Here is a 25,149-nt window from a genome sequence, read left to right as displayed (position 1 = left end):
CACATCTCCTTAAATCCTGGTCAGAGACGGGCTAATCCTGGAAACACGCAACTAACGAATTCCTGCCTCTGTGGTTGGTTAACATTTTAGATGTGAAACGATGCTAAATCACCTGAAGTAGTCGTGTGCTATTTCTCAAGTAAAATAAAATTTACCTTTGCACCAACTTGCCTGAGGATGTTGAACGTGAGTGGTCAGATGGAGAAGTAGGTGCTAATGAAAGATTGAGGCAATGAGGCCAGCTGTGTCGATGGCAGACCAAAGAAACCCACACTAGTGAACCCTTGATTGGTACCTCAAGGAAGACCAAGATAAAGATGAGGTGGAAACCTAATCCAATGATGACCAACAGCAACCCTACCCCTTTTTTGTCTAGGGCACAAACTGTCCATTAAATATGGGAGTAATTAAGTCATTAACAATACAGTCCTTGCTTGCTGCCCCGGGAGAGTGAGTTTATTATCTGCTTCCAAGAGACCTCCTGCAGTCCTGTGAATTCATTGTCTCCAGCTTGAATCCTCCCTGGATGGGTGCATCCTCGTGTCCCACCACCTCCCGGACATCTCGGGACACTTCCCTCATCAAACACATCAGGCCTGAAACAGAACCCCTCACCCACCCCTTCCCCAAGTACGTTCGTGGTCGTGTGTTCTCTGCCTCCACTGAATGTGTGGCCTCTTGTCAGTGGGGACTTCAGTGTCATCCCTGATATTTCCTCTCTGCTCCTCTCTCAGTAAGTCACCCACTGAGACTTACTGATTCTCTCTCAAAATGCCTTTTCATCCCGTGCCTTGGCCCTGCGTGAGGCTCCTGCCATCTTTGCCTTAACTACAGAGGTACGAGCCTAGTATGTGTGTTTCCTCTTTATTTCCTCTCCACCCAATTCTATCTCAGAGCAGGAGTTGAATCCTGTTTATCTCTCTCCTTAAAGACTCCCTCTGAGTTCCACAGCTGGTCATTTCTCTCTCCTAACGTGACATCCTAGGTCTTTCACCTTGCCTCTTTAGATGAGTTCTGAGGCCTCATATGAGCCAGTCTCACCCTTACCTGTGCATTCCAGCTGTCAGGGAACTTTTACAAAATGCCAATGCCCCGGGCCCAGCACAGACCAGTTTAATCAGAATGGTGGAGAATCGCTGGGATGAGTCCCAGGTGATTCTAACTGGCAGCCCAGGCCGAAGGCACAGACTGCCACTGTGTTGTCCCACAGCTGTGACTGCTCCACCCCCAAGTGCCCGGCCCGGACCTGACCTGCGGTCTAGATCATCTCTGAGCTCACCGTCACGCCACTCCTGCGGCTATTCTCACCTTGATGCGGTTCCCCAGGCTCTGGGACAGTCCTGCCAGCCTCTGTTCTTCTGCCTGTCTCATTTATTTGCAAGAGAACTAGAGAATATACTATCGGGAGTATTTGTAAAAAGCAGAATACTTGATAATATTACTCTCAAGTATTTTAAATTGGTCCTTCTTTTTACAAAGTTAATTTGGCTGAGACTGGGGCATTTTAGAATCTTCTAAAAACTTTAAAAGTGATTTTTATTCTTTTTTTTGAGACAAAGTCTCTGTCACCTTGGATAGAGTGCGGTGGCGTCATCATAGCTCATTGCAACCTCAAACTCCTGGGCTCAAGTGATCCTTCTGCTTCAGCTTCCTGAGTAGCTGGGACTACAGGTGCACACCACCACGCTCAGATAATTTTTTTCTATTTTTTTGTAGAGCTATGTTGCCTAGGCTGGTGTCAAATTCCAGACCTCAAGGCATCCTCCCACCTTGGCTTCTGAAAGTGCTGGGATTACAGACGTGAGCCTCCACACCCAGCATGATTTAATTTTTTAATTAAATGTTTGGTATATAGGAAATGCTATATACATTTTAACTAAAATATTAATAGCATTTGACTGCTTAGTAGGTGCCAGGCACTGTTTTAAGTATGTTTTATGCACTGACTTATTCATTTCCTACATAATAATCTTCCATTTACTTTCAGTCTTTTATTTTAGGTTGATATGAAGACATTCCCTCCCATCCTGAATGGAAGGAATACCAAAGTAGTTTACTAGATTTTCCTCCTTCCTTACCATTGTTTCTGAAACCTTAGTCAAATCACTTCAGCCTCTCTGAGATCTGTAAAATGAAGGGAGGAATCTGCTTATCTCTCTGAGGTTCTGTGTACATAATTTTATGAACATTGTACATATGTGTAATTTAAAGGTCATTTAAGTGCTTTTAACCTTTTGTATTGTGAAATATACATATATAAAATACATACTATTAATACTTACAGATCAATGAGTAATCTAAAATAACCATTTAACTACAGACAAGGCCAAGAAATATTAATAGAATATTCTCAGCTTCATAATGTGGCTGTGTGCCCCTCTCCTTATCACAAAACCTCCCGTGTCCGGAGGGAACCACTACTCTATCTTTTGTGATAACCATTTTTTTTTTTTAGCTTCTCTTTATAGTTTTATCCCTGTATGTGAATCCCTAAATTATATATTTAGTGTTGCCTATTTTAAACTTTGGATGACAAAATCATATTGTATATATTCTTTCGTGATCTGCTTCTTAATATATTGTTGTGATAGTCTTCCATGTTGTTACTTATGGTTGCAATTTGTTTACTTTCATATTCATTGTAGGAATATACTCTTATTTACCCATTCCATTGTTGATGGACAGGGGTTGATTCCATTTGCGACCTGTGGTGGAACCAGGAGTGTTGGATCAGATAGTGTGTGTGTGTGTGTGTGTGTGTGTGTGTGTGTGTGTGTGTGTGTGTCTTCAACATATTGAATACTGCCAAGCTGTTTTCCAGAGTTGTTATAATCCCCCAGCAATTTAAGAGCCTTCCCATTGTGTCACATCTTTGCTGACATTTTACATCTTTGACTTCTTAATTTTTGCTAATTTGTATAGGTTTTTGTAAAAGCTTTACTCACCGAGTTTCCTTTTTTGCCCACAGCTTGTCTGATCCCAGTGAAACAATCTCCTGTTAAGAAGAAAATCATCATCATCTTAGAGAATCTGGAAAAATCTTCATTGTCTGAGTTATTGGGGGACTTTTTGGCACCTCTGGAAATTCGCAGCCCTGAAAGCCCCTGTACTTTCCAGAAAGGTAAAGATGGTAGAGAGACCACGCTGAGAAGCTTCTGTGGTATTCCGATCTTTCTGTTCCCTAGAGGACACGTTGCATATTTCATGTTTGTTAACTGATTTTAATTTGCATTTGCCCCCATATTATGACTTACTGAGGTTGGACCATTGCTTTTGGTTTATTTTAGGAAACGGAACGTCTGAATGTTACTACTTCCACGAGAACTGCTTTCTGATGGGAACCATCGCCAAGGCCTGCCTGCAGGGCGCCGACTTGCTGGTGCAGCAGCACTTCCGCTGGGTGCAGCTGCGGTGGGACGGCGAGCCCATGCACGGACTGCTGCAGAGGTTCCTAAGGAGGAAGCTGGTAAACAAGGTACCAAACAGCAGCTGCAGCCTGTCGCCGGGGAGAGCAGGGGTTTTGGTTGTCAGGAGATCTGGGTTTGAGTCCAACCACTCACTGTGTGGCCTGGGCCAAGTGAAACTGTTAAGTATTCAAGGATTAAATAAGATAATATAGTCCAGAAACTGTTACAGGTTTCACATTCATTAAGTATAAGAAAAAGTAAATAGCTTTTACTTGTTGTTATTAACTGTTCTCAAGGAATCTTGCCAAGTTCTAAATGCTACGAAAGGCTTGGTTATAGAATGAATCCCTCTTCTTAATGAAAACTTACTGCTTGCTTAGAGCTTTCAGAGCATTACCCATCCATTCAGGCAATATATAATATAATATAGGGCTGTTACACTACACTACGGTGAATATAAAAAAGCCACGTGAAAAAGTACAATTCTATACCTTTTGACCCATCTTTTTCAAGAGTGATAATAACTTTTGGTGATTTTCACAGAATAATAAAGTAAATATTCTGGAGTCTCCAGAATAACAAAAGTAATTTAAAGCTGACCAAGACTAACATACTGTCATTTAATATTCTTCAATTGGGCCAATAGCTGAGTGTCAGGGTGGATTTGAAAGAGAAGTCCATTTAGTAAGATTTTCTTATTTAATCCTGCAGGATGGACCACATTGGCAGGACAGTGTCGTCATTGTAGCAGTGTAGTATTTTAAGCTGCAAATAGCAGAACACCCCACTGCTAGCTGCTTCACAAAAAGAGGCCCCCACCATATAACCAGATGCATTGTGGTGGGTGATCGGTACCTCAGGTCCCTGGTCTGCAGGAATCTCTTGAACTTCCCCTGAAGACCATACAAAAACACCTTCAAAGGCAGAAAATGTAATGCAGCAAAGGATAGAAAGCTTCAGCTTCCTCAGTCTCCTCCTTATCAGGGAGGAAAGCACTTTTCCAGAAACTTCCAGAAACATAAGACTTCCTTTTAATATTTCATTAACCAGAACTGGTTCCTTGCCCACCCCTCAGTCCGAGACCATAGCCTGACCCACCTTCCCAAGACTGAAACACTCTGTATCAAGTCCTGTTGCAAAGTTCTGTTCTGCTGTGTTAGTGCATGCATGTGTGCTGGGGGCAGGGAAGTGGGAGATTGGGGGGAAAAGTGTGAGATGGGAATGGCTTTTGGCAGTTCAGTGAACAGTGCTGGCCACTGCTGATTTGAATTAGTATCTGAAATTCCTAATTTAATCAGAGAAATCTTCTACCCCAAGTTATGTTAAAGTCCGTTGCCTGGTCATAAATAGATGCTTTTGGCCAAGGCACAGCCCTTGTGTGACCTCAATGAGTAGGAGGAAAGGTGAGGTCAAGACAGTCAGAGGTCTGTAGCTTTGCAAATTACTGGTACTTCCATCACCTTCATCACTGCTAATATTTACATCTCATTGCCAAAAATAATGCACATAAATGATCACAAAAAATCCCAGCTTTATTCTATAGGATTAGCAGTATTTCAGTAAAGTGTACCTCCCTCCCCACCAGCTCTCTGATGAACACAGTTTGAAAAGGATTGATTTAGCTTATTTTGAAAGGAAAGTTCCAAGCTTCAAGCTCTACTCTCTTCCCCATTGTGTTTGAGAGTGGGGTGTGTTGCAAAGAATAGAAAAGGAGAAAAGGGCAATGCCTTTCATTTACCACGAAGCACTTCAAGTAGCTTAATAAAACCTTCCCCCGGGGTAAGTGTACAATGGGAACAAATGACGACTGTAAAACATCAGAAATCGTGTAATGTCACAGAACCTAATCTTTGTGGGCACTTAAAGCACACTGGCAATTGATCACAATCTCTTCTTCTAATTTTTTTATAGAGACTTAATAAAATAGACCTTTCAGGACAAGATGAGGCTTCCTACTAGTATGTAATAAACAATAATTATACTTTTTAGTAGGAAATGAGTATTTAGTGATCATTAATTATATGATCTCAGAATTCTTCCTGGAAAAATATGAGAGAAAATGAGACATATATAATGGTTATTCCTTTTTTGAAGAGAAGGGGAATTGATATCACATAACCCAGGGGTCCATTCAACATAGCTGCTAGTATCACTGAATCACTCTTTTATCTCCCTTGGCCATATTGTTTCCTTCAGATAGGACACACCAACATTCACAATTGTCCCCATTCTGAATATCATAATTACTTGGTAAAGCAAAGATTTATGTGACTCTCCTTTCTTATAAAATATGTTAATTACTATATTTGACTTCTCAATGAAGGACATTTCTCCTAATAAATCTTTATCATTTTGTGAACCCTCTATACCACCAAAAAAGGACTTGATTTTATAAAATGCAGTTCTAAAAAGAATTGCTCCCATTTGATTGTGTGTGTTATAGAGTGTTACTTAAAATTGGCACATTTTAAATTTTGAAGACAAATTTCTTTATGCTGATAGCAGAAACTGTACATTTTGGTGACGTTAGCATTTTAGCTGACACCTTCCTTTTAGAGAAATTAAAATTTTTTTCATTATCATAATACAAGTTAAACATGCCACAGATCCAGATATACCAAATACATATTTATCACTTACTCAAATATAAAACATTGAATGTCATTCTTATTTCATGAATTCAAAAACTTTTTTTGAATACCCACTATTTGCAAGGCCCTATGAGGTACTGTGTCTGTATACATGTGAATGATTTCTTCCAGAATTGACGTTTAAGAATTCATCTAAGTTTCTCCTTCATCTGCTTACTGATTCTGCTTACTGTTCTGTGTAATTTCATGTGATCAGCTACAGGTCTGTATAATGTAGTCCACCTTAAACTGCTCATATAACCGAATTCAATACATTCTGCCCCCACACCTAACTCCTGGCTTCATTCGCCTTCTTATCAGTTGTCTAGACTTAGAACTTCACTCAGTCCATCAGTCATAGCATTTTTGAAGTCCTCACTATGGCAGAGCAAGGAAGACCTAGTACCAGGATGGAAGGACCTATAGCTATGGAAACTGATCATCCAAACACAGTGTGATGAGTACAACCATAGACTTTTGTTTGAGATACATCAGAACAGTGTTTATTCAGTAAATATTTGCCACTGGCCTGGGAACTGTGGAGGAGGACAGGAGTTCTCCCCACCCTCATAGAGCTAGCATTCACATGGAAAGACAGGCCTTTAAAAAGGATCTATCCTTGTGGGGTGTTGGGACCTTGGAGGACAGTTTTTATTCCAAAGAGATTATGCAGGCACTATTTAAGATATATCCAGTGTATCAGAGTTGCACATCCAAATACCCTGTTTTCCATCAAGCTTTTAAGTTCAGTGTCCAAGTTTTATCTTTCAAATCTAGCAAAATTTAACAATTGCCTTTGAAGGGACATTTATAACTTAATTAAATCCTCTTAAATAGTTTCATTGGTCTTTAGAAATTTAATACATTTTATTTCTTTTTAAGAACTTCTAACAAACAAATCTACCCAAGTACTTAACACTTACAAAACCAGAAAATTTAAGTTTACAAATCCAGTGATTCAAATGTTAATTTTTGTACCTTTTACATAAACTTAGTAAAATTATCTTATCCCATTTAACTTAAAATCACAACCCTAAGTCAATAACTGAGTTACCATTTTAAAGTGGAAATGTGAGACTATTCCATTACATAAAATTTTCTTAAAAGTATGTAAAAATACCCAATGTATGATTGGACGATGTATGAGGGATCAATGTATGATCCCTCATCCTAACCCAGAAAATAGTAATAATATAAATTTAATTGTTTACTTTTAAATACACATAAAGATAAACATATATCCCTTACCCACTCACCCCCCCACACACAAAATTTTGCCATCCCAGGAACCTGGAGTTATCTTCCCATGAAAATTTTGGGTATTTTCATAACATTGGTAAGGTATCCACACATCAGAACATCACATTGCACACCATAAATACATAATTTTTGTCAATTATGCCTTAATGAAAATAAACTCTAGCCCAGCTTTGCCACCTATGGGACCTTGGGCAAGATTTATATCTCCACACCTCAGTCTCCTGATATGTAAAAAACGGGGTAGAATTAAATGAGAAAGGCCAGCACAGTGGCTCACACCTATAATCCTAGCATTCTGGGAGGCGGAGGCAGGAGGATCACTTGAGGATATGAGTTCGAGACCAGCCTGAGCAAGAGTGAGACCCTGTCTCTACTAAAAATAGAAAAAAATAGCTGGGCATGGTGGCACATGCCTGTAGTCACAGCTACTCGGCAGGCAGGAGCATCACTTGAGCCCAAGAGTTTGAGGTTCCTGTGAGCTAGGCTGACACCATGGCACTTAAGCCTGGGCACCAGAGACTGTCAAAAAAAAAAAAAAAAATTGAGTAAAATGCTTATCACACTAACACGTTAGCACACCTACTGTTAATAGTATGTGTTAGTGATCTCTCATTCATCCACCCTAAGGTTCAGTCAGATTCAGCTAGATTTTTGTTTTATAAAGTTTTATATTTTCAATTTTTTGACTTCTAAAACTCAAAGGAAAAGCAGCATCATTCTAAACCCAGCCCTGTTGCACCTCCCGGTCTCTCTAGTTCAGAGGTCAGGCGCCCTCCCCCTGCGATCCCGTGTGCAAGACCATCGACTGGGCTCTGTCTGTCTGGCGTCAGCTCAACTCCTGCCTGGCACGCTTGGGCACACCTGAAGCACTTCTGGGGCCAAAGTATTTCCTGTCTTGTCCTGTAGTCCCAGGACACGCCCAAGCAACAGTGAAGTAAGTGCCATTTCTCCTTATTTGCCTTCCTAAAGCAGAGCCATGGCAGGCTTGGGACGTCTGAGAGAGAGAATGCTGGCCAGGCTGCCTCCCCTCGTCTCCTGTCCCCAACACAGAGTGCCAGTGCTCTGCGCCATCAGGATGACCATGACATCTCTGTTCTGTAGTTCCTAAGGCAACCGTAGTCTTGCCAAGAGCTGAGTAGGACTTTATTACAACAACTCTCTTCAAAGCCACGTTTGCCTTGCTGTGCAATGTCTCCTGAGTAAATTTCTCAATGTGAGAGATTTTATTAAGGTTGGTGCAAAAGTAATTGCGATTTGGGACCTCGAATTTTAAATCATTGTAACTAGGCTCAAACACATCTTTATTAATCAAAATTCGGAACCATTACAATCAACCCATTGTTGCCAACGAGAAATAAGTTTGTTTATCCTGTAGCATAAAAATTCGTGCTTTGGGATTCGATGAACTCTTGGAAAGCGTTTTCTGCATCCTGCTGGTTGTGGAAGCATTTTCCCTGCAAAATGTTGTCGAGATGCTTAAGTGGGTAGGTTGGTGAGAGGTCAGGTGAATAGAGTGGATGAAACAAACTTCATAGCCCAACTAGTTCCACTTTTGAAGCATTGGCTGTGCTATGTGCCCCATTGGTCATTGTCATGGAGAAGAATTGGGCCCTTTCTGTTGACCAATGCCAGCTGCAGGCATTGCGGTTTTTGTGCATCTCATCGATTTACTGAGCATACTTCTGAGATGTAATGGTTTTGCCGGGAGTCAGAAAGCTGTAGTCGATCAGACTGGCAGCCGACCACCAAACAGTGACCGTGACCTTTTTGGGGGGCAAGTTGGGCTTTGGGAAGTGCTTTGGAGCTTCTCAGTCCAACCACTGAGCTGGTCGTCACCGCTTGTCATATAAAATTCACTTTTCGTTGCATGTCACAATCTGATCAAGAAATGGTTCATTGTTGTTGTGTACCAGAAGAGAAGATGACACTTAAAAACGATGTTTTTTTTTTATTTTCGGCCAGCTCAAGAGGCACTCACTTATTGAGCTTTTCCACCTTTCCAATTTGCTGTAAATGCCAAATGACCATAGAATGTGGTCCACGTTGAGTTCTTTAGCAACTTCTCATATAGTCATAAGAGGATCAGCTTCTATGATGGCTCTTGATTGGTTATTGTCAACTTCTGACGGCTGGCCACGGCACTCCTCATCCTCAAGGCTCTTGTCTTCTTGCAGAACTTCTTGAACCACCACTGCACTGTACGTTTGTTAGCCAGATGCATTGTTGATATTGCAAGTTGTCTCTGCTGCTTTATGACCCATTTTGAACTCAAATAAGAAAATCACTTGAATTTGCTTTTTGTCTAACATCATTTCCATAGTCTCAAATAAATATAAACAGCAAGTAATGTCATCAGCAAAAACAAGAAATGCACATTAGAAGGATGTATAACATAACCACATTTAAGAATGTATTCCAATATCAAACGATAAATTTCAATAATGTTAAAACCACAATTACTTTTGTACCAACCTAATAGGAAGGATTTTATGTACCCCCCAACCCCCCAAAAAATCCTTCATTCTGTTGATGAATTGAAAAGCTTCCTCCATGATTGAGACTTATGTATGACATAGTACTTACTATATTTTCCTTTGAAGCAGCTTATGACAATAGACATGGACATAATAAAGTTAATGAAATAGAAAATCAGCAGGAAATTGAAAGGAGGAACAAAAGTGTCACCATCCAGCTCAATAAGGGTTCTGTGAATAGCAGATTTGATTTTGCATTTTCTGGTATTCTGGGCAGAAATATAATCCTGATCAGGAAACATCTGCCCCTCTGCTCCAGAATAAAACACTTATCTCTGTCTTACAAATCTGAAGAGAGTCCAGAATCAAAGCTGACACAAGATGTGCAGAAATGCCACGGAGAACAACATCCCAAAAGCCATGTCAAGGAGCTGTTTTTTGTCAAAGCCGATTATCTTTACACCTTTAGCACTTTTATGAATAACTATAATTTTGACTCATGTTGTATAATACCAGAATTTTGTCTCTATTTCCTATTATAGTTTCATTTTTTTTTCTTGAATGAGAATGATTAAGTTTTGTGCCAATATCTATTATCTTTGAAAATTTTCCTGTCCTGGGAAATATAGTTTTAGTTCTACAGCCATTAATTACATAACTTTTCAAATACTGCAACAAAGCTAATCTTTTTTGAAGGAATTTTAATTGTCATTAAGTGTTCCAAATTTGGGCTAAACTCCCACTGTTTAGGGCCATTAATGCAAGGAGTCCACCTGAGTTGATAGTTGGTTGACCTTATTCTCTCTGTAGGACTCAGCTCACCCACGTACAACAATGAGCCCTTGCCTTGGGGCAGGCATATTTAGTTTGCCAGTGATTATAATGTATCCCAATTTCAGAAATATCAAAATACAGTAGATGTGTACCTTATTAAGGAAATGTGGTAAGTCAGTTTAAGCTATTTGGACACAGACTTTTAGGAAATTGTATTTTTTCCGGACTTCTTCAGTCTTTAACTTTACCTTCCTTTCCATGTATTTATTTATTCATGATTCACTCACTTAGCAAACACACAAGCATTCAGTCATGCTATATTTCTATAAATTTGTGGAATAAATCATCTAATGACTGTCTAAAAGTTCATAAATACAGAATTTTTCCATATCTTTGTCAAATGCATTAAGCTTGATTAAAAAAAATTAAGCTTAAGATATTTCTAGCCTTATTCAATAAAAGCAAAATAGGCTTTATATTAAGCCAAGAAAACTTTGTCATTCATTTATTAGATTTATAGATTTCTGGTTAATACCATGAAAGAGACATGTCAACAGTTTCATTTGAAATCACGTTGTATCTTTGAGGCAAATGCAAACTACTTTGGTATTGGAGATTTTCACTTATTCTAAAACTACCTGAGAAAGGTAGTACATCCATAGCAATGCTTGTATTTTTTTTACCCATGCTCTTCAGACCTATCCTTTTGTAGAGTTGTGTATAATTATTGAGAGGCCTGCTCTTAACTGATGAATCTGCCCCTCCCTTGCTAGGTGGATGTCTAAGCTGTGGAACGCAGTCATCGCACCCAGAGTTCAGGAAGCAATATTGTCAAGAGCCTCTGTGAAGAGACAGCCTGGCTTTGGGCAGACAACTACTAAAAAACACCCTAGCCAAGGACAGCAGGCTGTGGTTAAAGCTGCTCTCAGCATCTTGCTTAATAAAGCTGTGCTACATGGCTGTCCCCTCCCCAGAGCAGGTATGAGGGTTTCAGGGAGGAGAGGAAATTCACACCCTTATATAATACTCCTTGGAATTTGTTTTAAAGAAAGCATTCTTTTCTCTCTCTGTAACTAGAGAAATTAACGTACATTTCGCAACATTGCGCCAGAACTGGTTTTAATTATTGGCTCATGTTTAAATTCCAGACCTCCAAGTAAAGTTTGTGCTGATTCATAAAACCCTGGCTTTGGTAATTAAGCAGTTCCATGATTTTGAAGCATCCATATCTTGGAAATATATTTGCTTTACTCTATGAAACTGCGTTGTTACTGCCGTGATTTGTATTGTTTCAGAGCTTGACCAGCATACAGCTGATTTCAAAGGAGGAAGTTTTCCTTTATCCCTGGTTTCAAATTATAACAGTTGTAGCAAGAAGAAAGAGAATGGTGCCTGGAGAAAGGTGAACACCAGTCCTCGCAGGAAATCCGGCCGTTTCTCTTCCCCCACGTGGAATAAGCCAGACCTGAGCAACGAAGGTAAGGGAGTGGGCTTGCAGCTTGGGGGGAGGTGGGCACTCCCCATGTGCTTTGATTTGTATCACTGCCCATTCAGCAAAACACAGTCCTAAGTAACTCAATGTGCATTTTCATGGAATAAACATACTATATAGTAGCTACATTTCCAAAAATATTCTGGAGCCCCTTACCTGAAAAATACCATTTTTATACTAGAATTCCAAAATTTATCTTGTGAATGGTCACTTGCTTTTTATTAACTTGTTTTTCCTGGTATCTAGAATAAAATTCATATAATAAAATCATTACATTCGGGCCTAATCGCTCTACTTTTATGTGTTGTTCCAAAACCAACCTTATTATACAGTTTTAAAAATATGTGTAGAGACACATTTGATATCCACGTAAGGCCTTTACGAGTGAGTCAGTTTTACGTTATCTCTTTTTCATATATGGCATGTACCATGTGCCAGGTTCTATTCTAGGCACTGGAGATAGAGCAGTGAAAACAGCAGGGAGGAAAAAAAGCCCTGCCTTCAGAGTTCACATTCTAATAACTCATTGCAGATTCCGTATGATGGGACATCACATATGAAAAAGAAATGTATAAGTTTTCATTTTTAACAAAGAAAATATAACACATCTATCCCTGATGTTAGACTTATGCTTTTTTGGCATTTATAATAGGATAACCAGCAATTATACAAATTATAAATGTGGTCCTTCCCAAAGGAAATCCAAATTTGGATAAAAAGATGTCTTCATCTCATGTGTATTGCAGATGTCTGATGTATATAATTCATTTGCCTTCCCCCTCAAAGTATTTGTTTTGTGAAATTTTGTGCCAACTTTACAACAGTGGGGTTTCCAGGTAAAATAATGCATAAAACCTTATTTCTTAAAAAATTGCTTTCAGTCATGAATAGATTTTCATACTTGTTTGTATTATATTAATATATGCTAGGGTTCTCTAATTACTCTAAGTGCATGATAGCAAGTTGTGACCCACCCCCCCCTTTTTTTTTTAGTGATTAGAGAGTCAACTGAACAAAAAGTTTCCTTATACTTTTTTAAAGATAAGTGTTATATATTGATAATACAATATGTTTTGATCTCAAGAGCTTGTCATTACTTCCCAAAGTTAGAGTATTTGATTCAGGGAGTAGGAATCATTGGACTTCAGTCCCCGAATACAGTATAAGGACTCCCCAGATGACTTTCTCTAGCAAGGTTATACTTTTCACTTGCTCTGAGCCCTTTCAGTGTACAACAGAGCTCTAAGGTGATGATGATGATCTCCATTTGCAGATAACAGAACTCAGGATCAGAACCCCTTGGCCAGCTCCTCCAAATCACCTCTCCTGGAAACACAGGGTTCTGCAATCTGTGTTTTTGTTTCTTGCAAGTTCAGTGCTGTTTTGTTTAGTCCATGCCACCTAATCCTGTGGCACTCAGATAACTGGACATCCGTCAGGGCTCTTTGCTGTATCGTTTGCAAGGTTGTTAGAATTTCTGTAGAGTTTAGGACCAGCTTTCTTGAGCTAAATAATTACCTAAACAGTAAGTGTTGCCAGTATATGCTTTAGAGTTGACAAACAGAATGAATATGAATTTAAAGCAATATTATGGAAATAAGTCTAAGTTAGAAAACTACACTATGCTAAATATAAAAAGTTGAAATATAAATGATTTTAATTTCTTTAGAATGTCAAATATTCTTTGAAACAAAAAACCTCATTGAAAGATTAATAAAGCTATGCTATAAGAACCTACACTGACTTCAACAAAGAGATTTATAAAATATAAAGCTATTTTTATAAAATATGTCATTCATCAGTCCATAGTTAAAAACCATCAATGTTCAGGTTGCTTTTGTTTTTTGACATTGCTAAAAAAAATATACTAAAACTGGAATCCCTTTGTATGCAGATTACTGTGGAAGCTCATAAAATTTCGTAAAGACACAGCCCATTCCTTTCCTGACCTCAAACAGCAAGGCTGATGCTGTGGTTGCCAGGCCCAGGGCTGTGCATCTATAGTAATTAGTGGAAAGCCACTAGTCAGTGCTTCCAGACAATAGCAACAGAAACATGGGTAAAGAAACTTACATGGTGGTTTTTGATCACCTTTTAATGAGGATATATTCAATTTACTATTTAAAAACATTCTTTAAAGAAAATTTGTGCCAGCAATATCAATACAATTTTAGAATTCACTGAGAAGCAACTAAATGTGTTAATGCATTTACCAAATGTGGAGTGTTGTAGAAATGGTTTATAACCGAGTTTTTCAAACCTTGTCCATAACCCATAGTGAGAAATACATTTTACATCATGACCGGTACACACACACCTGTGCATCGGTGTGTAAACTGATACAAGTCAGTATGTTTATGACAAGCAATACAGGCTATTTTCTATTCTGTTCTTTAAAAAATGGGTCATAATCTACAATGTGTAAAACATTGGTATGATTTGCAATAGTTTTTAAATTCCATAACTTTGTATACAATTTATATTCTCTTTTCTGTATAATGCAAAGCTATGTTCAATTTCTACAGAGCATGGCTAATGCCCCACGCCCATTAATAGGCCCACACATCAAAAACCACACTTGATTGTGTAGTGATGTTAGAAGGAAGCAAAGGTAGTAGAGAAGGGGAGATTACCAAAAGGCAGGTGTGAAACTCCTCTTTGGGAACAACGGCCTAAGGAAATAGGGACTTGACTAATGAGAAACTGTTGCCAAAAGCAAAGATCTGGATTCCTCAGTTGAGCCTCAGGTGCTGTGAGTGGTACTGAGTTCCATCATAAATGCATGAGAGGGAGCTGGTTATTCCCTGAGGCTCCCACAATAGCTGTGGCCAGACTCAATACCCTGGGGATATTACTCCAAGAACAGTATGAAAGTGCTGCAGAATCCATAGTCTGTTTCTTTTAAATAGAGTTCAAGATGCTCAGGGACAATGACCCACTCTATGGAAAATGATTACAAATTTTCTTTCACAGGTATAAAAAATAAGACTATATCACAGCTGAATTGTAACAAGAATGCTTCTCTGTCAAAACAAAAGTAAGTTCGCCTTTCACATTTAACTCATAGCAGACAGTAAAGATAAATCAAGTAACTTCAATCACTATTTTAAATGTTCTGTGTTCTCATTATTAGTTTGTGTAATGATTAAGAGTAACTGATATCATTCAAATGCTAGTATTAAACAGAAATCTAATAAATGAATGACATCTATAAAAAAATTCCCTTAGCTTAACATAACTTAATATAAAACCTATTTTGCTTTATGGAGTAAGGCTAGAAATATTATAGGCTTCATTTTTTAAATCAAGTATAATGCATTTGACATAAAGATATGGTAAAATCCTATATCAATAAACTTTTAGACCTCTTTCTATAAATTTGTGGAAAAAATCATCTAAATAGCATGACTTATTTTTAAGTGCTAAAGGTTTACAGTGATAATTTCATTTATTTTCGTATGCTGTTCCTGGGAAATTGATTATTTCAGCTTATGAATTTTTTTGTTAAAGAATAGAAACATTGGCCAGGCACGGTGGCTTACACCTGTAATCCGAGCACTCTGGAAGGCCGAGGCAGGCGGATTGCTTGAGGTCAGGAGTTCGAAACCAGCCTGAGCGAGGCCCCATTTCTACTATAAATAGAAAGAAATTAATTGGCCAACTAATATATATAGAAAAAATTAGCCGGGCATGGTGGTGCATGCCTGTAGTCCCAGCAACTCGGGAGGCTGAGGATTGCTTGAGCCCAGGAGTTTGAGGTTGCTGTGAGCTAGGCTGATGCCATGGCACTCACTCTAGCCTGGGCAACAAAGTGAGACTCTGTCTCAAAAAAAAAAAAAGAATAGAAACGTTTGGGCAGTTTGTAAATAGGTATAGGTCCCCCTTATACCCCCCAAAATTGTGTGCCCTGTCACTTAGCAGGTAACATTTAGGATCCAGGACCTTGGTTCATAACATTATGGAAGAGGGGAGGGTGAAGAGAGAAAGGAAACTACTTTCTGCCAGGCCCACTGCTAGATCTGTTATATACAATAGCTCGCATCACTTTGCCAATAACCCTATGATATAGATGTAAGGATTCTTTACAGAGAAGGGAACCCAGGAACAGAGGTGTTAGGAGAAAAAAATAAAAAGGAAACCTGACACCCATGGCCATATTGTTAGCACATGGTACAGCCCAGTTTGAAATTTGTTCCATTATATCACACTGTTCCCCATACCACAATGTGTAGCATCTTAGTTTTATCTGTCCTTGGAGAAAGAAGAAAAGTGAAGAATAAGGAGATTGGAATCTTGTAAGTGAAAGTGGATTTCTTTGTGAAATAAAATTTTATCCTATTAAGAATTTTGAGTGGGAGTTATCAAAATCCCATGGAGATTTCTCACCTTAGCATTCGAATCATTCAGCTATGGCAGTGGGTTGTTGCATTAAATGACATTTATGAAATACATAAAAGGATATTAAAAACTTTTTCCCTACCCCACACCAAATCCCAAAAAAGGCACAGTGTCTAGATTTCCATATTGGGAATTGCTCTCACTTTGAAAAACTTTTCTCTGAACTTTGTGTTAGGTCTTTAGAGAATGATTTATCATTGATGTTGAATTTGGATCCGAGACTCTCTCTGGGTTCGGATGATGAAGCAGATCTCGTCAAGGAACTACAGAGTATGTGCTCCAGCAAATCGGAATCCGATATAAGCAAGGTGAGCAGTACAAATGAGTGGGGGCATCAAATGGCTTTGCCCAATGGCACAGAGACTTTTTGGAGCCACATAATCAAACCATCCCTCACATTGCTTTAAAAAGCCATTTTCTTCTACATAGTATTTATACAATAAGGGAGCTTTATTTAGTAAAGCTTGCTTTTCTAAACTCTTTTAAAAGACCTGAAGTTAAACTTGTATGTTAATTGTGCTGGCACAAATCTCACCAATACATTTAAGCAGCTTTTTATATAAACCTAAATTTGAGTTTCCTCAGACTTTTTTCCTTGTCGTATTCCTAACTTTGGCATGTAAGTCATCTGTCAGTAAGAGAGAATTACAACAAGCATTTTCAGACAGCAACAACAACTTTCTTTACAAATAAGAAAGAGAATTGACCTGTGTAATACATATCCATTATAGTATTTAAGCTGTGAAATTTGAGATCCAAATATGGAAACCAGTGACCCAAAATTTCAAAGTATAAGCAACATCAAGTTGAACCTGTTTTGGCATGCTGATACCTGCAGCAAGTTTCACCAAGCTTCCTTGATAAATGCCTCTTATCTGAAAGGAAATGTAAGGTCGTTATATAACTTGCTCAGTTTCCCCTGAAAGCTTCAACTATTACATTTGGATAGTAATAATTTCTAGGACAAAAGAGAATTGACCATCTTATCTAACCCTGCTGGAAACGAATTGTATACTTATCCACTGAAAAGGTAATGATTAAAATTTTGCATATTTTATATCCTTTCTTTACTTGCCAAGTGACTTTTTTGCTATAGAGTTCTTATGGTCCTCTTCTGGCTGTTTTAACCACTTCAGTACGGCGCTCACCGGCCGTGAAACCTTGCCCACAGCCGGCACGATAGTTTGTGTTGTGCATTGACAATGAATCTGTTTTGCTCTTGTGTGATGAGGAAAGCTTGTTTTACTTTATAGGCAGCTTTACTTGTAATGTAAGTCAGAATAGGTAACATATATGTTTTAATTATGTTATTTTTAAATGTTCACAATTTTATTTTGATAAATGAAAAATTAGAAAAGTCATGTCCTGGCTGTCGACTATAGTCGACGCTCGTACCGAAGTGGTTTTAAAGAGATTATTTTCCCTTAGAGGCTATTTCTCTTGTATTTGCTGTCAGGTTTATAGGAAGGCTTCAAAACTTTCATGTGAACAGCTCAGGATTTGAGGGTCGAGGATAACGCTTCTGTTGTAGGTTCTGCACCGCGACATTTAGCTGTGCAGACATGACTTGACAAATGTACATTTTCCAGATTGCTGATTCCAGGGATGATTTAAGGACGTTTGATAGTTCAGGAAACAACCCTGCCTTTTCAGCAACTGTGAATAATCCAAGAATGCCAGTGTCACAAAAGGTAAGTGCCCCTTTCTCTCCAAAATGGGACAGGGAGGATTGTTATAGAATCGACTTCACCAAACTTTCAGAGTGAATCACAAAGTTATTTTTAAACCAGAGCCAGGAAATGAGAAATAGGATAAAGGTAAAAGTATTCATTGCTTAATCAGGATTAGAAAAATTGCTGTTTAGGTATTAATAATATCTTAGAAGAATGACATAGAAAAGCATTTCCCTTTTTTCCTTCTAGTGGATGCCTAATATTTTACTCCAAAATTTTGGGTGTCTTTTGAGAAGATCTCTATTTGTTTTCATTCTCGTATGCCAAAACTGGAAATACAGTAGTCCCCCCTTATCCTTAGGGGATATGTTCTAAGCCCCTCCAATAGATGCCCAAAACAAAGAATAGTACCAAACCCTATATACTATGTTTTGATAACTAAGAGGGCTCCTAAATGACTAACAGGCAGGTAGCATAGATATAAGTTGAACAAAGGGATGAGTCATTTCTCAGGTCAGACAGAATCTCATGATGCCACTTAGAATGGTCCACAATTTAAAACTTATGAAATGTTTCTGGAATTTTCCATTTAATATTTTTAAACTGAAATCGCAGAAAACAAAACCGTGGATAAGGGAATACTAACTGTAATGCAACTTCTGTTGTATTGGTTATTCCATTTTTGTACTTTGGAAAATGGGGGTAATTACAGCAAAGGGCTGAGTGGTAACATAAAGATCTTTTACATGCTAAAAAAAAAAACCCAACCCACAAACTTCATTTTAGTTTCCGAACTTGCCATAACAGGCATTACGTTTCAGTTAGAGACTTTCCTTTAAAACAAGTCTGAAAGGCAAACAGAAGAGCCAGGATTCCAATAGACTTCATTAACCTCTTGAAATAGCTTCCCTGACTGCAGTGCTGCACCATTATGGATTGGTTAATAAATAGCAAGAGATGGCACAGCATGGCATTCTTGGGTGAACAGAAACAATAAAATAACTTCTTACCCATTATTTTGTGAGCATACAGATTTCATAGAGGCACTTAGTCATGTGTGGTTTGTTCACTAGCCATGTCGATTGATTGCCCTTCACATCCTGTTCTCATCTACTCCCAGGGTGGCTTACAAAGACCTGTGTGTGGGTGGGGTGCAGAGAACAGGATTATAAAACGAGCATGCTGAGACTATTGAGCTCTTACTCCTATCTGATCACCTGGCAGCCCTGGGCCCTGCTTCCCCACTGCTTTGTGAGGTTTCGGTCCTGGCTGCACGTACAGCTACGTGAGCTGGAGGAAGCTGGTGGGGGTTCTCAGGGCTGGGATCCCTAATACAAATTCCATAACTTGATGCCCTGGGAAGAAGAGCATGCCTTCAAGCTCACTCCCAACACCCCCTTCCCAAGTGGGAACAGTTTATAAGCCTAGCAAAATCTGGAAAGCATTTAAAGGAAGATGACTTAAGGAAGTGACCTTGGGTCACCGCAGAACGTTCTGGTCAGAAAATACTTTGTTCAGGGGCTGTCCCTGAATCCTTGACTCATTGCCTGCGTCTGATGGCTTGTCCTGAGCTGTGGTTGCTTGGAGGCCAGAGCACATTTCTGGGGCCTGCGGGACCCAAGCATTTAGGATTCCTGCAGAACATGGTCAGTGGAAGGAGCCAGGAGGGTCTGGCATGAGGTACAGTGAGCCACCTCTTGACTGGTAAAGACTGGCTGCTGTTTAAATGTCTAATGGAAAAATATTTTGGTATCTCTACCTCATGACCAGATTGGGTTGCTACTATTTAATAAGGTACTGTCCACAAAAAATAGTACTGAAGGGCAGATAAGCTCTGGCAGCTTTGTTTTAATAGAGATCTTTAAAAAGTGTGCCATTTTATACAATCTTGGCTCTTACCAAAGAACTATGTGATTTTTTAAATGTGCAATTTGATGTGGGGCTAGGACAGCTGCCTCCTGCTCTTTGTCCTCTGAAGACACTTGGAAGGACTCTTCTCCTGTAGCTAGGTGTTTTTCTCAGGATCTGCCAGCAGAGGGCAGAATGGCACTCCTTTGGCAGCCTTCTGAAGCTTGGCAGGCTCATGCCTTTTCTATCCTTCTGATTACTCAACTGGCATTTCTTGGTTAAATGCTTACTTTCTTCTGTTATCAGGAAGTAACTCCCTTTAAAGGTAAGAACTCTCAGGGTTACTGTGAAATCAGTTTCTCCTTGGGGCCAGAAGGCTGGCTGTGCTTCCATCAGAGAGGGACCTTGCAACCACCATTATCCATTAAAAAACAAAAATGAGTAAATTATCGTCTTTATCAGCACTTGCCACAATATAACTTTTTACAATTCTAACAGTAAGGGAACATAATGGGGTTATTAATCAAGGGGCATGTTAGCCAGCCTTCTAAATCAAAACACTATATATAATACTTAAATCATTAATAGAAAAAACAAATACTAATCAATACTTTTTCCTTTTATGTGAATGCATTAATCCCCCTAAAGCAAAAGTTCTTCTCTTTGGTTGCATGATGAAATCTACTTGAGGATTTTTTTTTAAATCCCCAGTGTGGGCTCTGGCCCTAGGGAATCTAATGTAAATAGTCTGAGGTATAGCCTAGTTTAAAACACTGGGTGTTTTAAAGCTCCCTATGGGGCTGAGATTCACTGCTCTAAAACATAACTCTGATCTATCCTCCTCACTCTCCTCCCACATCTTTCTTTCCAAGTGAATCTTTAGAAGGATTGATACACCTTCATATAATTTGTTTTACATGTATGTTGTTACATACAATTTACTATTCCCACACCGTGCACCTCCCAATGTCTGTCTCTTCACCCTTCCTAGAAAATTATCACCCGCATCCATCTTTACACCTACCTCCAATTCCATCTTCCCTACACTCTCCTTTTCTTTCTGCTCCCTACATTCCCACCTAGAGGTATTACGGTGTCCTTCTAGCTTCTGGTAGATGCTAATGAATGATTTGCACTGATTCTAACAATTCTTTAAAGCTAAGTAATTACAATGTACCTAGCACAGTGCCTTTCTATACAAATGAGAGTTTTTCTTTGAATTTAACATGCAACATCAATAGTTACTTTTTAATACAGAGGGCTTTTGAATTTTAGCCCACAAAGCATTAAACACTCTTAACTCTCCTACTCTGAAATTCTAGTACATCTTAGCTTTGGAGAAGATACCTCGAAACCTGTGCTTGGCCTCCAGGGTGTCAGGAATATCACTTTTTCTTGCTTCAGTCACTTGCTCTATAATTGCTGTGGCCCACACTAAGCCCAAGTGATGCTCCATGTTCTCATCATACCTCCTCACTCCATCTATGTGCAGCCTCGACACCCCAACCACATTTTTTGCTGTTGTGAGTGCTTCTTGGCACATTTCATGTGGGCATTTCCTGCCCATCTTCCTCAAATCATGAATTGCCTTCACGTTGCAAAGGGACAGACTACCCTGTGTGTCTCATTGCCTCCCTCTGGGCCTTGGCACTAACCCTGTGGATTTGCCAGAGGGAGTTCAGTAACAAAGGCAAAATTATTTATAGTTAAATTAACCCACCCCCATAAATTCTGTATGCCAACTAGATGTTATCCTTATTATTTTAGAACATGCCAGGCTTTCTGAATTGAATACTATGTACATTTGTGGAATTTGCCAGTATTTTAGACCAGATTACAAGTTGAAATTGGCCTTATTAGGCCATGGCTAAAGTCTCATTTTATAGACTTAAAAAGTAATTTCTTATGAGAAATGGATTATGGTGTCTGTACTTTGTTTTCTAGTTATGGCTTAGCATATGACTAACCGACTCATCATAACTAATTTCACATTCTATTTCTGGTAACTTGACAGCATAAACTTTCTACAAAATAATTCACCCTTCACCTACTATAAAGTACAAATGGAGGTGACAAGGACCCGCTAGGATATGTGTGTCCTGACCATCTGTAGTTTACTCTTTAGGGAATCATGAAACAAGGACCAAAGGCATGCAGGAAGCACAGGAAAAAGTAAACTTTTGTCAGAAAGCTGTTGTCTTCTTAAGCTAAACTTCCCTGCCAATGCGTGTGTTCAGGACCCTGTATTTGTCCTCTTTATTCCTCATTCATTACATACTTGATGTTTGAGAAAAATAAAGGCATTGAAACTTCTAGCCAAACGTATGCTAGAGTTGCACAGCTATCTCACCACTGAGGCATGCTTAGGAATTTGGGATCAGTTCTGCAGTTAATGAGGATTATAAATGATCCCCTCTCCTTTGCACCAACACAGCCATCATTCTTCTGCCCATTTTGCAGGCAACATTGGATTAGGTGGGGGAGATAGAAGTAGTGTTAAAGATAACTGAGATCTCCTGCCCAAGACGGCTAAGAGCAATACCACCACTTAATAGATCAATGGAGAAAAAGGCTAGTGTGGAGTTAAGCTAGGGGTTGTCAACTTTGGCTGCATGTAGGAGATTTTTAAAAACCCTATGTCTGCGCCACACCCCAGAACAACTTAATCTGAATCTCTGGGGATAAGGCCAAATCAATGGTTTTTAAAGTTTCCCATGTGATTCCAATGTTGTGGCCATGGATGACAACCACTGTTGTATGAAGAACCCCAGGAGAATGCAACTGCCAACCAAAGTGAAACTGTTACTTTCCATTAAAGCCATAATAAGTATTTCGCCTAGTTTTAGGCAAAATCTCATGTTTGTCAGTTTGCAGGATTTAATACAATATAGTGGAAAATACCTTGAGTAAAAGTCAGGAGACCTGAGGTCTTGTCCCAGCCTATGATTCCTCATTGACAAAATGGGAGAGATGGTCCAGGTGTTCATAAGAGTTCTGAAACACTAGAAAAATGAGAAGATGCAGTTAGCAAGTACAGAAGATCTTGAGCCTACCTAATCCTAGGCGGGAGCCTTCACTCACTGGAATGTAAGCTTCTCCAGAGCAGCGTTGTGTCTCAGATAATGTTCTCCTATATGGCAGGCAACTAGAACCGTGCTTATCTTATAGCAAATGCTCAAAAAATATGTTGAGTCCTTTTTTTTTTTTCCATTTTAAATATCTAAAAGTGGGAAGCAGAAAAGCTAGGTGACTCATCCAAGGTGACATAGTTTATGTGTAGAGCTGCCTACAGAGAGTTAGTTGAACTAGTCCAACTTGGGGCTCTCCTTGTGCCCAGGATTTCATGACGTTCCTGTTGGGAAGGAGGTCTCACACTCCTTAGCACTTGATTCACTGCCTACCGTATTTAGGAGTTTTGTAATACCAGGAAGGGCCATAATGAAAATCAAGCAGTAGGTCTTATTTCTCATGAAATCCTGGTTGAGGGAGAAACTCCTGTGTGTTTGCTCACAGATAGGAAGGAGGAAGAGTTGGGGCTGATAACAGAAGTTGGTAACAGTGGCCAATGTGATAAACGTGTTTGGTTTCTCTTTTCTCACAGGAGGTCAGTCCCCTCAGCAGCCACCAAACTACCGAATGCAGCAACAATAAATCAAAGACTGAGCCGGGTGTTTCAAGAGTTAAATCTTTTCTTCCTGTTCCTAGAAGTAAAGTCACCCAGTGTTCCCAGAACACCAAAAGAAGCAGCAGCAGCAGTAATACAAGGCAAATAGAAATCAACAACAACTCAAAAGAAGAGAATTGGAACTTACACAAAAATGAACAAACACATAGAAAAACTTAATAGGCCTGCCTACGATATTCTCACTATTAACTTCCGTGTGTGTCACACAGAAACCAAGGACAACAACATACCAATTCCTTTAAATGAATAAAATGTTTTCACTGTAATATAAAGTATGAGTGCGGGACCACTATTCAATTTTTTGTAAAGAATGTATTTATAACCAACATTTTTGTTGCTTTATTTTTTTTTTAATTCTGTAGGATTGAACTTCAATACCAAGAAGTTATGCCAACTTTTCAAGTAGTTTTATAATAGAAAAAAAGTTGTAATAGTTTTAATCAACATGTTCAGGGGTAATCAATCAGAACTGTCTGTGTACTGTATATGTATATATGTACAAATGTATATTTAAAGATGTCCACAAATCATATTGCATACTACATGTTATAAAATGTGTACACAACATTGGCTTAGATAACATTTTCCATTTTAAAATGGAGATCATAATTTTATGTTCATTTGATGGGGAATGACTAGAATGGGGCAATAATAAATCATTTCTAAACAGTTATTTTCCATTAAAAGCCATATTAAGTATTTTGCCTGTTAAATTCTAGTTTTACATTTTAAATCTTTTAGTGGTTACATTGCCATTTGGTTGCATCATGTATATATTTATGCTTATGAGTTTGCATTATGAGTCCTGTAAAAAATGAAATTATAATGCAATAAAAGTGTTATCTTTCTTACAAAAGTTTTGTACTTAAGTGGATATTTAAAAATACCTGTATAAATGCTTCAATAAATTCAAAGTTAATTCCCTCTTCAATATTATTTCTAGTAGCATAACTAATAAAATTGATATTTTTAGAAGTGTGTCTTCCAAAATTACTGATGAAATTACTTACGCAATTCAGTTAAGATGCTTTGACACCAAATAAAATAGTGATTTAGTGACATCATTTTGCTGTACTTTCTACCTATACCTCTCTGTAGTTAATCTGTGCAACAGACCATTATGAAAGTGTTTCCAAAACCTGTCATCCATGTTCGTATTGCACTAGCTGTTCACAGACTCACCCTTATTAGCAATGTTAGATAGTTGGTTTAAACATTCAAATGGAGCTCTAGGAATTAGGTGGTAATTGAATAAAACACCTTTTTTTCATAAATACCAAAAAAGTATTCATTTACTCATCTAAGGATACTGAAAGCCCATTTTTCCAGAATGATCATTTATGTTGAAGTAAACACTTGCATAAATATTAAAATTTACAAAAATGTCTGCAAGTATCTTAATGTGTAGTAAAAATTATTTCACATGTTATAAAGTAGAGGAAGGCCTTTCTCTCAAGGAAGAACTCAATTCCAACTCTTGTCAGCATTCTTCATCTCTTATGTACAGA

General features: G+C 38.6%; 1 protein-coding gene across 1 annotated transcript in view; it reads left to right on the top strand.

The window, feature by feature from the left end:
- Positions 1-24,812, top strand: part of CTTNBP2 (cortactin binding protein 2) — a 147,817-nt gene extending 123,005 nt beyond the window's left edge. Inside the window, 10 exon segments of the mRNA XM_012761095.3 lie at positions 2,969-3,121; positions 3,288-3,475; positions 8,053-8,231; positions 11,319-11,524; positions 11,841-12,023; positions 15,011-15,074; positions 16,611-16,743; positions 18,025-18,126; positions 23,558-23,782; positions 23,784-24,812. Coding sequence (XP_012616549.3) covers positions 2,969-3,121; positions 3,288-3,475; positions 8,053-8,231; positions 11,319-11,524; positions 11,841-12,023; positions 15,011-15,074; positions 16,611-16,743; positions 18,025-18,126; positions 23,558-23,782; positions 23,784-23,891 — 1,541 coding nt within the window. The 3' untranslated portion in view covers positions 23,892-24,812.
- Positions 24,813-25,149: the final 337 nt, after the last annotated feature.

The sequence above is a fragment of the Microcebus murinus genome, chromosome 9, assembly GCF_040939455.1.
Source record: "Microcebus murinus isolate Inina chromosome 9, M.murinus_Inina_mat1.0, whole genome shotgun sequence".
Classification (NCBI taxonomy): domain Eukaryota; kingdom Metazoa; phylum Chordata; class Mammalia; order Primates; family Cheirogaleidae; genus Microcebus; species Microcebus murinus.
The sequence above is the reverse complement of the archived record's forward strand: the minus strand, read 5'-3'. Positions and strand labels throughout refer to the sequence as shown.